The 13,391-nt window shown below is 50.5% G+C and overlaps 1 protein-coding gene and 1 long non-coding RNA gene across 2 annotated transcripts; one reads left to right on the plus strand and one right to left on the minus strand.

Annotated features, from left to right (window-relative positions):
* Positions 1 to 150: 150 nt before the first annotated feature.
* On the plus strand, positions 151 to 13,379 carry Tmc4 (transmembrane channel like 4). The gene is made up of 15 exons (XM_059243843.1): positions 151 to 265; positions 1,194 to 1,404; positions 2,437 to 2,582; positions 2,893 to 3,125; positions 3,241 to 3,362; positions 6,829 to 6,976; positions 7,705 to 7,872; positions 8,090 to 8,253; positions 9,028 to 9,154; positions 9,399 to 9,496; positions 11,649 to 11,832; positions 12,134 to 12,264; positions 12,356 to 12,511; positions 12,952 to 13,030; positions 13,131 to 13,379. Exons 1-15 carry the CDS (start codon positions 196 to 198, stop codon positions 13,197 to 13,199), a joined length of 2,106 nt encoding a protein of 701 aa, XP_059099826.1. The 5' UTR covers positions 151 to 195; the 3' UTR covers positions 13,200 to 13,379.
* Positions 5,175 to 6,393, minus strand: LOC131893898 (uncharacterized). The gene is made up of 2 exons (XR_009374763.1): positions 6,245 to 6,393; positions 5,175 to 5,569 (listed from the first exon to the last, which is right to left on the minus strand). It is a non-coding gene; the product is annotated as an uncharacterized LOC131893898 (long non-coding RNA).
* Positions 13,380 to 13,391: the final 12 nt, after the last annotated feature.

Genomic DNA, 13,391 nt, shown 5'->3' on the forward strand with positions numbered 1-13,391 from the left:
GATGGTCAGGACTTCAGTTCCCAGGAGACCTTTCAAAGCAGAGGCCTGGCTTTCTAGGAAGTGTACCATAGTCACCCCAGGCCACCTAGTGGCCAGGTCCAGCCCTGCCTCAGGCCACTCCCTTACCTGGGGCAGTCCCCGCCCTGGAGGCCTCTGGAGACGGAAGCAACAGGTGTAAAGAGTACCTCCACAAACATGGAAGATCGTCCCAGGGAAGCCTGGGGCCAGTCCAGGGCCTGGTCTAGCTCCGGGAAGGCGAGAACAGGTAGGAGAGAGTCTTGGGAAAATCAGATTCGTCCATCAAGGAAAGAAGAGGCTGGGTTCCTGAACCTGTGAGCAAAGGGGGATTTCATTTCCTGGGTCTCCTGAGATGGAAACTCAGAACCCCTGAAGAGGAACGGTGCCCAGACCTAGTTACAGTGTTGGAGGAGAGAGCCGGGTTGGATCCCTAATACCAGGCACGGGAGGGGCCAGGGTTCCAAGCTCGGCAGTAAGGGGACAGGAAGTTGAAGTTCAGGCTCACACTTAGGGTGGGAGGGACCTAGGGGTTCACACCTAGAAACTTTAGGAAGGGAGTCTAGGAGTGTGGATGTTTGAGCCTGGGGTTTTAAAACATATGAGGAAGGCCCGGGCCTGGACTTCTGGGTCGGAGGAATAAGAGCTAAGGCCTTGAATCCCTGATTTGAGGGAGAAATGATGGGATCTGTAGCCCCAAGGGAGGAGAACCTGAGTCCAGACTCCTGGGTCTGAGGGAGGTGGACTGAGGCCTGGGCTCCTAGGCATGAGAGAAGAGGACTAGGTCTAAGGGCTGAGACTTGGACCCCTGTCTGAGGGTCTGAGGGAGGAGGCTGGGGGCCTGGAATCCTTAGTCTGAGAGAGGAGGCTGGGCCCTGGGCTCCACAGTCTGAGGGAGGAGGTCTGGGCCTTTGACTCCTCAGTCCAAGGGAGGAGGCTGGGCCCTGAGCTCCTGTATCTGAGGGAGAAGGCTTGGCCCTGGGATCCTCAGTCTGAAGGAGGAGGGCTGGGCCTTGAGCTCCTGGACCTCAGGAAAGAGGACTGGGTCTGAGGGAGGTGGGCTGAGGCCTCAGTCCCTGGGTCTGAGGGTCCAGGGCTGAAGCCTGGATTCTGGGTCTGAGAGAAAAGGATTGTAGCCTAGACCCACTGTTTTCCAATCCTTCCTTTTTCATGGCCAGGCCCATCACTGGCCTCTGTGCTGAAGGACCTCCCAAGTGCTGCTACTCTTCGATACCGTGGCCCTGGTGTGCTCCCTTGGGGGACACTGGATGAGGATGAGGATGAGGATGGAGGAGGAAAGGGTCTTCAGGCCTTTGCAGAAACTGCCCAAATGGAATCTCACCCTCCCCGGGAACTTCCCTGGCCTATGCAGGCAAGGCGGGAGCACAGGTGAGCCCCTCTTCACTGACACCTCCGTCTGTCCAGTGACTCTTCCTGATTTCAATAGGTTATGTTCATTATTGCCTTGCCAAGAGCCAGGGTAAGCTTTGCCTGGGCTTGTTCTGAACTTTGTGCTAGAGAATCAGGAAGACTTTTGTGTTGTTGTTTTTCAAGACAGGGTTTCTCTGTGTAGCCTTGGCTGTCCTGGAACATGCTCTATAGACCAGGCTGGCCTCGAACTCACAGAGGTCCGCCTGCCTCTGCCTCCTGAGTGCTGGGATTAAAGGCATGTGCCGCCGCCACAGGCTGAGAATCAGGAAGACTTAATCATTTTTCATTTCTGTTCCTTCCCCTTCTCCCAACCTTCCCTCTTTCCCTCTTGGTGATTTGTTTGGTTCTTTCTTTTTTACATGTTGGTGTGGGTGCCCCTGATAGTATGCATGCATGTGCTATGGCTTTCTGTGGAGCTCAAAGGACAGCTTGGAAATTCTGGGGGTGTCATGGACCAGACACAAGTTTTGAGTTGGTCACAATGGCCCTTCCTTGCTGGGCCATCGCAACAGCCATTTTGTTTTGTTTTGTTGAGACACGGTCTCAACTCTACACCCCAGACTGACCTGAAATCACTGTTTATCCCAAGCGGGCCTTGAATTTGCACTAGTCCTTCTACCCCATTCTCCCAGTTGAGGGGACTACAAGCCTGAGTGGGGCACCACACCCGACTCCTTCATTTTCTTTCAAAAGCATGTCACTAATCTGACCAGCCTGTCCTGGGACTCTCAGTCCCCTGCCTCAGCCTGACCACTGGTGCGATTACAAGTCTACACCACTATACATGGCTCTATTGTCATTTTGTGCCCGGCTTCCTATGCATAAAGTAGAATTGTTTCCTTTTTAACTGCTAGAGAGTATTCCACTTTGTGGATACAGCATACCACAATATCCACCTCATTGTATAGAGCTGTTTCTATCTTTGGGTGGTTCCCAGTTTGTCGTTTCCAAGCCCTTCATTTTCTGACTCTGATTCTCCTTTCTTTCCAGGAAGAGCCAGGCTAGAGAGCAGGTGGCCTCTGGCTCTGAATCGAAGGCTGCCTACTGGACCCGACAGCTTTCCAGGACCAAAGGAAAAATGAAAGAAGGATTTCAGACTATACAGCCCTGGGCGTGGACGCTGAAGAAGATTGGGGGTGTGGTTGGCTTTAAAGGAAGAGGGCAGAGACCTGGACTCCTGGGGTCTGAGGAAGGAAAGCTGGAGTCTGGTGGGCCAGACTGACAGAGGATGGGGTAGAGACTACCCCTGGGCCTTAGAGAAGAGAGCTGAGGCCTGCACCCCTGAGCCTGAGGGAGGCGGCTGGTGCCTGGACTCCAGGGGGGTGTGACGGGGAGGCAGAGCTCTGTTCTAGACTCTTGAGTCTGAGGGAGGAGGGCTGGGGCTTGGTTGACTCCCTCTGAACTATACTGGTGAGGGACCTGAGGCTTCTCTGCTGCCCCCTGCAGGCCAGTTTGGAGCAGGCACTGAGTCCTACTTCTCCCTGCTGCGCTTCCTGCTCTTTCTCAACCTGGTGGCGTCTGTGATTGAAGTCTGCATGAAGCTGATCCCCACCTGGTTGGAAGGCGCTCCTCCAGGTCCCCCTAGCCCTAACATCTCCTCACCCTGTGGTTCCTATACCCCCCACACTCAGGGCCTGGTCAGCTTCCCCACTCAGCTCTTCAACTTGCTCTCTGGAGAGGTAGGTGCCATGGTCTCTGGTTTCCTCAGTGACCTGTGGTCCAGATCGCCCGGCTCCCTGATCCTTGCCTCCGCCGAGCCCCACAGTGACCCTTACTCTGCCTCTTCCTCCCCAGGGTTACCTAGAGTGGTCCCCTCTGTTCTATGGGTTCTACCCACCCCGACCGAACCTGGCCATCCCCTACTTGTGCTCCGTCTTTGTCATCGGTCTCATCTACTTGCTGTTCATCCTACACCGGTTAGTGACACCCACATCCTGACTCTGACAGGAAGGAGAAACTGGAGGTGGTGTAGAAGCCCCCTCCCCCAGGAGTCTTTTCTTCAGCATTGAAATCTATTTTAAAGCCAGGTGTGGAGGCCCCAGCTAGTAGTGTCGTCACTTGGGAGACTGAGGCAGTATGATTATTTTGAGTTCAAGGTCAGCCTGGGCTGTAGAGTAAGGTGAAGGCCACCCTGAGCTACACAGAAGATCCTGTCTAGCTCAGCATGTTAATCCCAGCACTAGGGAGGCAGATCACTGAGGCCAGTGTGGTCTACAGATTGAGTTCCAGGACAGCCAGGGCTACATAGAGAGATCCTGTCTCTATAAAAGAAGGACAGACAGACAGAAAGAAGAGAGCACAAAGTGGGAAGTCCCTACCTTCAGCTTATCTAGTGGTACCTAAGGTGAAGCTTTAAATAAGCACATGAAAGCCTGTTTTGAAGATGCATAAGTATAATAATCCCAGTGCTTGGGAAGATGAGGCAGGAAGGTTACCTTGAGCTCCAGGCTCCATCTCAAATTCCCCAACGATATCAAAAATGGAACACTAAGCTGGCAAGATTTTGTTGTGGGTGGGGACACTTTCTGACAACCTGACTTCCTTTCCCAGAACCTGCATAGTACAGAGAGGAAGCCAACCCCTCCACAGGTTGTCTTCTGACCACCACACACATTGGGCCATGGCACACTGATGCCATCACATAAACAAACATGCACACGGAATGAATAAATAAATAAATAAATACAAAAAGAGAAAAAAGAATTAGAACACTAGGCCTTCAGGGATGGCTCCTGCCTATAATCCCATTCAGGCTGGCCTCAAATTTGTTATGTAGCCTGGACAGGTCTTGAACTCATAGGAATCTTCCTGCCTTAGTCTCCTGAGGGTTACAGATATATCCCAGTGTGTGTGTGTGTGTGTGTGTGTGTGTGTGTGTGTGTGTGTGTGTGTTGCTAGGGATGGAATCTAGGGACTTCATGTATGCTAGGCAAGTGCTCTACCCTAAACTTCTCCCACACCCCCAGGCTCTGAGGTAACTTTTAGATGTACAAAGGAAGTGCTGGGCAGGTATTTATTTGGGTATGTGGGTGCTGGAAAGGGTAAGCACTGGAGATACATGTGTGGTTCTGCCTCCCTCATCCCCTCCCAGATGGTAAGGGAGCCCAGAGTTTCATACTTGCTAGGCATGAGCTCTGCCACTGAGCTAAATCCCTAACATTGAGACAGGTATTTGAACCTGTCATTCAGATGAGACTGGGAGATCCTCAAGGAGGGAAACCAAGTATTTTAAACGGGGCTAGGGGTGAGGGCTATGAATGTAAAACTGGGTGAGGGGCATGCTCTCAAACTAAGAAAGCTAAAAAAGAAAAAAAAAAAAAGCATTAGTGTCTCCTGATTGCCAGGTATTGTTCCAGATTGTAGTCCTAAAGGTGGACACAAGCCGTAAGACAGACTGTTTAATTATGAACAAATATAATTAAACATGAGTAAATGAGGCCGGGTGGCAGTGGTGGCACATGCCTTTAATCCCAGCACTTGGGAGGCAGAGCCAGGTGGATCTCTGTGGGTTCGAGGCCAGCCTGGTCTACAGAGTGAGATCCAGGACAGGAACCAAAAACTACACAGAGAAACCCTGTCTCGAAAAACAAACAAACAAACAAATAAACAAAAGCATGAGTAAATGGATGGGGAGCCCGGGTCTGCACTGGGGAGGTGAAGGCAGTAGGGTCTGAGGCCAGCCTTACCCTCATAGTGAGACCTTGTCTCCAAAAACAAACAAAACAGCCTGGAGGTAGCACACACCTTTAATCCTAGCACTCTGGAGGCAGAAGGCAGGCAGAGCTCCGTGAGTTCGAGACCAGCCTGGTCTACATATCAAGTTCCAGGACAGCCAGGGCTACACAGGGAAATGTTGTCTTGAAGAAAAAAAAAAAAAAACAAAAAACAAAACAAAATACAAAGGCTGAGGAGATGGCTTGGTAGATAAAGTGCTTGCAGCAGAAGCTAAAAGACTTAGGTTTGGATTCCCAAAACCCACAGAAGAGCTGAGTGTGTCAGCAACACACATCTGTAACCCTAGCTGGGGGTGGAGGAGGGCAGCAGAGACAAAAGGATCCAAGGGGCTCACTGGCCAGCCAGTCTATCCTCAACAGTGAGTTCCAGGTTCAGTGAGAGACTCTATCTGAAAAAAACAAAATGCGGAGTGATAGACACCTGGCATACACCTCTGGCCTCCAAGTACACACGTATGCACAAGTGCACCCATACACTCATGCATACACTAAACACACACACACACACACACACACACACACACTACTTAGTTTACCTATACGCTCATGCATACACACACACACACACACACACACACACACACACACACATTCCCTAGTACACCTATACACTCATGCATACACCTCCCACACACACTGATTCCAAGGTGCACTTAAACACTCATACATACAACACACACACACACACACACATACACACACACACACACACACACACACACACACACACACACACACACAGCTTCCTGGTTGGTTTGCCAGGAAGATGCTCAAATCTTGGAAGCTGAAAGAAGCTCTATGGTAGTTTTCTTTAAATATGGGAACTCCTTCTGAGTTACATGAAAAGGATATTCCCACAGTTTCAAATACAGAGATCATGTGGGAACACTCCCTAGTTGTTCAGGGGAGGAAGGAGGGGCTGGTGAAGGGAGACATGGTCTCTTTGGCCAGTTCTGTTTTTCTCTTCTTTTTGTTCTCATCCTTTCTTCTTACTCAGTCTCTCTAGTCTTTGCCCCCTCCCCGAAACACTTGTCTTACTGGGCAAGTTGAGACAGTTCAGTTACCTTGTTACCCTGCATACCTCTGGCTGGTCTGGAACTCACTATGTAGCAGGGCTGGCCCTTGAACTGACTAAGCTTCCTTTGTGTAGATATTAGAAGCGCATGCCACCGGGCCAGCTTGCCTCCTTTCTTGAATGTCTTTTTTTTTTTTTTGGTTTTTCGAGGCAGGGTTTCTCTGTGTAGCTTTGCGCCTTTCCTGGAACTCATTTGGTAGCCCAGGCTGGCCTCGAACTCACAGAGATCCGTGGGGCTCTGCCTCCCGAGTGCTGGGATTAAAGGCGTGCGCCACCACCGCCCGGCTTAGAATGTCTTTTTTTATGCTCTCTTCTCTTGCTCTGTCGTCTTCTCAGGTCTCCCCCTCCTTCCTCTGGAGATCTGCCAGTCTCTCCTAGGTCCTTCTGTCGCTTTAGAGGGTCTGCTTGCCAGATCTCTCTCTTAGCCTTTGGTTCCAAAGACGTTGCTTGTGTATCTCTCTGACTCCAGCAGATGGCACCTGATCACAGGTCTTTGAGTTCGTGTTCCGTAAGTAGGGTGCCTCCACCGACTGACACTCTTACATGGCCTGTTCCCGTGGTTTCTTCTCTCAGTTCGGTGTCCGGGTTGAAGGAGACGCTGTTGGCCGAGTCAGAGGTTCTGACCAGTTACAGCCACCGGGTGTTCTCAGCTTGGAATTTTGGCCTCTGCGGAGAAGTGCACGTGCGGCTGCGCCAGCGCGTCATTTTGTACGAACTGCAGGTGCGCTCGGGGAAGCGGGGCTACAGCTAGTTGTGGACCACACAAGACCCGGTTGAGATAAGGAGCAAGGCATTGCTAATAGACAGGGAGAGAGACGTAAGGAAGAAGCTACATAAGAATGCCTGGCATGGGGGCTGGAGAGATGGCTCAGAGGTTAAGAGCACTGACTGCTCTTCCAAAGGTCTTGAGTTCAATTCCCAGCAACCACATGGTGGCTCACAACCATCTGTAATGAGATCTGGTGCCCTCTTCTGGCCTTCAGTCATATATGCTGTATATGTAATAAATAAATCTTTAAAAAAAAAAAAAAAAAAAAAAAAAAGAATGCCTGGCATGGAGGGGACTGGTAGCGGGGAGGAGGCGAGAGGGATTCGCTTAGGGAAGGGGCGGAGCCCAAGACTGGTCCAAAGTAAAATAGGGGCGTGGCTTGAAAATAACGTGAAGTGGCTCGGAGTCTCAGGGGAATGGGACTCTGGGTTGGACAGGGGAAGGATTGGCCTTGGACAGAAGACGGAGCCTCAAAGGGGCGGGGTTTGGGGTTCTGGGTTAGGCTAGGTGGATCTTGGGTGCAAGTCCAGGCTGCGGAGGGTCAGTGCCCCAAGAACTAAGTGGTCCCACGGACAGCCTGGAGGGTATGGAACAAGGAGAGGGCTATAGTGGTTCAATCTGAAGAAGAGCCAGGCCTGGAGGGATGGATCCCCAGCAGCAGTCGTCCCTCTTGGCCTCAGGTGGAGCTGGAGGAAGCCGTGGTCAGGCGCTGTGCTGCGGAGCAGACGCTGGGCCAGCGAGCCAAGGTGTGGTCGATGAGGGCTCTGCTCAACCTGCTGATCCTTGCGCTCCTGGGGGCGGCCTTCTACGGCATCTACTGGGCCACAGAGTGCACCGTGACGCTGCAGGTGCAGAGGGTCTTGGAGGAGGAGGGTCCTCGGGTCCTAGAACTCACATTTCCAAGGGTGAAGCCCTGTGAGAGAGGACTGAAGTCTAGAATTTCCAGGATCTTAGGCTTGGGAAAGGGGAGGTGTTGGGCCTGGGATTTTAAGGTCCTTTATGGTAAAAAGAGGCTAAGGACGGATTTTCAGCTTTCTTCTTTCCTTGTTCCACACTCCCTCTCAGGAGACACCCCTTGTTCAACAAACCCCCCTCCTCAAACTTCTGGTGGATTATCTTCCATCCATTTTCATCTCCGTGTTCAACTTCGTGCTGCCCCCTGTGTTCAAGTTCATTGCCTCGCTGGAGGGCTACACTCGCAGCCGCCAGATCGTCTTCATCCTGATTCGGTTCTGGACTCACGGGATGGGATGGGATCTCTGGGAGAAGGGACAAAGGGACAGGAAGAGAAAGGGTCTCTGGTTCTACAAATAAGAGAAGTCTGGGCCAGTGAGATGGCTCAGAGGATAAAGGCGTTTGCTGTGCAAGTCTGGCGATCTGAGTTTATCCCCAGAAGGAAATGTAAAGGTGGAAGGAGAGAACCTACTGCACAAAGTTGTCCTCTGACCTCCATGCAAGCACTATGGCATGCGCGCGCGCGCGCACACACACACACACACACACACACACACACACACACACACACTTTTTTTTTTTTTTTTTTGGTTTTTCGAGACAGGGTTTCTCTGTGTAGCTTTGCGCCTTTCCTGGAACTCACTTGGTAGCCCAGGCTGGCCTCGAACTCACAGAGATCCGCCTGGCTCTGCCTCCAGAGTGCTGGGATTAAAGGCGTGCGCCACCACCGCCTGGCAGTTTTTTTTTTTTTTTAACAAAGGAGCTGGAGAGGACCGGGAGTTGGTTCCCAGCAACCACATCAGGGAGCTCAGAACTGCCTGAATATCCAGGTCCAGGAGATCAGACTCCCTCTTCTGGCCTCTGCAGGAACACACATATAAAAATATATATGTAAACAAATGAGACAGGGGAGTTCCATGCATATGAGATCCTGACACTGAAACTCAGTTCCTTCTTCTGTAGAAAAGGAGTGGAGGCGGGATCCAGGAGGGAATAGCATGGTCTGCACTACATCAGTGTGAGTCCTTTTCTCCACCTTCATCTTGCAGGACTGTGGTTTTGCGTCTGGCCTCCCTGGTGCTCCTCCTGTTCTCTCTGTGGAATCAGATCACATGTGGGGGAAACAAGGAGGCAGAAGGATGCAAGGCCTGTGGCTACAATTACAGAGATATTCCGGTGAGAATGCTGTGGGTGCCTATGTGGCATTCTTGGGCTTAGAGGTAGGGCAGGGATAGTTGGAACTGGGTGCATCCTCCCTTGGTTTGGGAGGAAGCTGAACATTGCATGAATGCTCACAAACACTGAAGCCCCCACCCACACAATTCATGAGTGGGGTTTCTGATGCTTGCTGGCAATTTGGAGCCTCGGAACTGCGCCTCCACTTCGGAGGGTCTGGTTTACCAATTTTTTACTTCTTCAGTGCTGGGAGACTCGACTGGGCCAGGAGATGTACAAACTTGTGCTCTTTGATCTGCTGATGGGCCTGTTGGTCATGCTGTTGGTCCAGTTTCCTAGGAAGTAAGTGTTCTGACCCGCCTTGTAGCCCCGCCCCTATTGGAGCAGGCCCCACCCACCATGGGACAGTTCTCACCTTTTGTTGGTTGGTTTGTTTGTTTGTTTGTTTTGGTTTTTCGAGACAGGGTTTCTCTGTGTAGCTTTGCACCTTTCCTGGAACTCACTCTGTAGACCAGGCTGGCCTCGAACTCACAGAGCTCCGCCTGGCTCTGCCTCCCAAGTGCTGGGATTAAAGGCGTGCGCCACCACCGCCCAGCTCAGTTCTCACCTTTGTTCTACCCATTTTCTTTTCTTTCTTTTTTTTTCCTGGTCAAATCTGATCTTTATTAATTTTGAAGGAATCCATAGATTTTCATTTCCTGTGGAAACAAAGGCATAGCCTCCCCCCCCCCAATGTAACACATTTCCTGACTTCCATTCTGAAGTTAAGACATACTTAAAATACATAGGCTGGTTTAATTCAGCAGTTTTCCCCACAATCCAATGTCTCTCTGTAGCTATTGTTTTTCATTAGCATTTAAACATTTTAAAGTTACTAAAGCACTGTATAGGGTCCAAAAGCCCTGTGTTTTGTTTCCCATCCCTACATGGCTTATTCTTTCTGTATTACTTTACTCTCTCTTTACAGACTTTCCTTTATTATTTTCTTTTTTTTTTTTTTTAATGCCAAATACCATTTATTGAAGGAAGGAAGGAGGAGGTCTTGAATACAGGCTTACAGCACAATGGGAGAACTCTTTTTACAATCTTGCATCTAAGCTGTTAACACTCATTATGCAGGATACACAGACAAGGAACTTCCCTTAAGCATTCAGGAGGGTGGAACCTGGCAGGGAATTAGCATAGGGAGGATATCAAGGTCACAGTCAGCGAGCAAGGCAACAGTTACCCAAAATGGGGGCCAGGGACCTACAGGTCCCCCTTTTACTAAAAAATGAGCTCTGACTTAGGTTGTGTGGGACGTCAGCAGGTCACCTTACCCGTCATGGAGACGCCTGCCCAGGCCACACTTCTTTTCTTTTTAACTGGGGTCTTTACATAAGCAAGGTAGATACCCCAGCCCTCTTCATTATTTTATTCATCGTGTTTATTTATTGCTCTGCAAGTGTGTCTGTTTGTGTGAGCATATGCTATGTGCTTGTGTGGGGGTTGATCAGAGAGGCCTTTGTATGTCTTCCTCTATCACTCTCTGCCTATTCCTTTGAGTGAGGCAGGGTCTCTCTCCTTGAACCTAGGACTCACATTTTCTTAGCTAGTCAGGAAACTGGCAAACCCCAACAATTTTCCTGTCTCTGGCCCTCTCAGTGTTGGGGTTACAGACATGCCAAGATGCCTGACTTGTTATGTGAGTTCTGGGATCTTAACTCTGGTTCTCATGATTGCCCAGCAAATGCTTTTAACTGCTGAGCCATCTCTTCTGACTCCTCTTTATATATATGTGTGTGTGTGTGTGTGTGTGTGTGTGTGTGTGTGTGTGTCTGTCTATTTTAACGATTTATTTTAATTATGTGTGTGGGGTGGTGGGGTAGAGGGTGGGTATGTGCATGTGAGTTCAGGTGCCCATGGAAACCAGAAAATAGTGTCAACCCTTGGAGCTGGAGTTACAAGTGGTTGTGAGCTACTTGATATGGGTGGTAGGAATTGAACTCTGGTCCTCTGGAAGAAGACTCTTTCCCTCACCCCCGGGTCTCAACACAGTCCTGGCTGTCCTGGAACTCTCTATGTATACCAGACTGGCCTTGAACTCACAGAGATCTACCTGCCTTTGCCTTGAAAGTGCCAGGAATAAAAGCATGCGCCACCATGCCTAGCCCAGTACAGGCCCTTAACCACTGAGCCATCTCGCTCACTTCCTTTTTTATTTTTCTCAGACACTGTCTGACTGTAGCTTAGGCTGGCCTGCAACTGGTGGTGATCCAGCCTCCCTAGGGCTCTGATGACCAGTCTTTTTTTGGGGGGCGGGGGTTACTTCTCTCTGACCTTACTCCTACTCGCTTAGTATTTTAGACCAGGTAACTACAAAATCAGGTTCTGGAACACAGATCACAGGTCTTAAAAATCCAGCTCTTCACAATCCTTTACAAAATAATGGGCTGGATGGTAAGGTTAGGGAGACCAAAGTGCAGGTCTATGACTGCCCTACCTTGCCCTTCAGGATACTCTGCGGCCTCTGTCCTGGAGCACTGGGTCGTCTGGCCGGGACTCTGGAGTTCCAAGTGCCTGACGAGGTGCTGGGGCTCATCTACGCTCAGACCGTGGTCTGGGTGGGAAGTTTTTTCTGCCCTCTACTACCTTTGATCAACACTGCCAAGCTCCTGATACTTTTCTGCCTGAAGAAGGTGAGGCAGAGGACGATCCTGGGGTGTGAGCTGACAGGTGTTGTGGACTGCGCTCCTGGGCTAGGGAAAGGAGAATGCCTGGAGGGAGGGAGGGAGGGAGGGAGGGCGCGCTGGAAGTCGGAGTCCTGGGTCCAAAGAAGGAGGAATCTGAGACACTCTGCCTTCTAGGACTGAACAACAGGTGGCTCAGATATCTGGGTCCTGCCTTAAAGGAGGCCAAAACTCCAAGATGGGAAAAAAGGAAAAACAAAGGATTGACTCTTGGGTCTCAAATCTCCATTTCCTCACACCTCCCTTCCAGATAACACTCTTCTCCATCTACTCACCGGCCTCTGGCACTTTCCGAGCCTCCATAGCAAATTTCTTTTTCCCCTTGGTGCTTCTTGTGGGTCTGGCAATCTCTGCTGTCCCTGTGCTCTACAGTATCTTCCTGTAAGTATGAGAGGTTCCGTTTCCCTTTGCGTTGATCCAGGATCCTCACTCTGGCCCTGCTTGATTGAACCCAATGTGTCTCTGCCTGCAGGATCCCACCTTCTAAGCTGTGTGGCCCATTCCAAGGGAAGTCATCCATTTGGGTCCAGATCCCCGAGTCCATTGAAAGTCTCCCTCAAACTGCTCAGAACTTTCTCTACTTTCTGGGGACTCAGGCTTTTGCTATACCCCTTCTGATCCTCTCTAGGTGAGTGGTGGTTCCAGACTTCAGGGTCAGAGTTTGGATATGTGTGATTTAGTGTTTGAAAGAAGAAGGAGGTGGGGGCTGGGCACCTGTGTATTAGCGAGGAGGGCTGCAGGCGGGATACCTATGTGGAATGGAATGGAAGGGAACTAGGGCCTACCCAGACCTGGAGCAGGAGATTGGGGTCTGGACTCCTGGGTCTAAGAAAAGAAGTCTGGGTTTGGAACCCTGGGTCTAAAGGAGGTCTGCAGCCTAGACTCCTGATCTGAAGGAGGAGGGCAGAGGTATGGATTTCTTGGTCTGAGGCAGAAGAGAATGGAAGACTCAAGAGGGTTTTGAGGTTCCTGATTCTGGTTTCTAAGGAGCCATATGATGAGGATATATATACACATTTTTTTTTTTTTTTTTTTTCCTGGAGTGACTTTCATTCCTGTCTTCCTTAGCATCCTGATGGCGTATACAGTAGCCCTGGCTAACTCTTACGGACGCCTCATTTCTGAGCTCAAACGCCAGATAGAGACGGTGAGCCAGGCTGGTTCCCCGGGAAGGGCTGCCTGAGAACGTGGGAAGAAGGACATGGGTGAAGAGAAGGTGTCTCACTTCTGCCCCTCTTTGCCTTTAGGAAGCGCAGAATAAAGTCTTCCTAGCCCAGAGAGCTGTGGCTCTGAGCTCAGGTAATGGAGCTATCTGACCAGTCTGGCTGAAAATGCTGTCCCACCTTCAGCCCCTCAGACCCATTCTACGCCTCAGTGACTTCATATATCAAGCGATCATCTCTGGAATCGAATCCCACGCCCTCTGCCACCAAGTGCCATTGTCTCAGTTGAGCCGTATTAATAAACAACAGCCGAGGCCGCTATGCATTTTGAAACCCGGTTCTGAA

The sequence above is a fragment of the Peromyscus eremicus genome, chromosome 1 (assembly GCF_949786415.1).
Source record: "Peromyscus eremicus chromosome 1, PerEre_H2_v1, whole genome shotgun sequence".
Classification (NCBI taxonomy): Eukaryota; Metazoa; Chordata; class Mammalia; order Rodentia; family Cricetidae; genus Peromyscus; species Peromyscus eremicus.

What these genes read in the sequence shown, in the direction of transcription:
- Tmc4 (XM_059243843.1), top strand. Translation starts at nt 196, where the DNA reads ATGGAAGATCGTCCCAGGGAAGCCTGGGGCCAGTCCAGGGCCTGGTCT. An exon ending in GACGCTGAAGAAGATTGGGG is followed by an intron (nt 2,583 to 2,892) that starts GTGTGGTTGGCT and finishes TGCCCCCTGCAG; the next exon opens with GCCAGTTTGGAGCAGGCACT. An exon ending in TCAACTTGCTCTCTGGAGAG is followed by an intron (nt 3,126 to 3,240) that starts GTAGGTGCCATG and finishes CTTCCTCCCCAG; the next exon opens with GGTTACCTAGAGTGGTCCCC.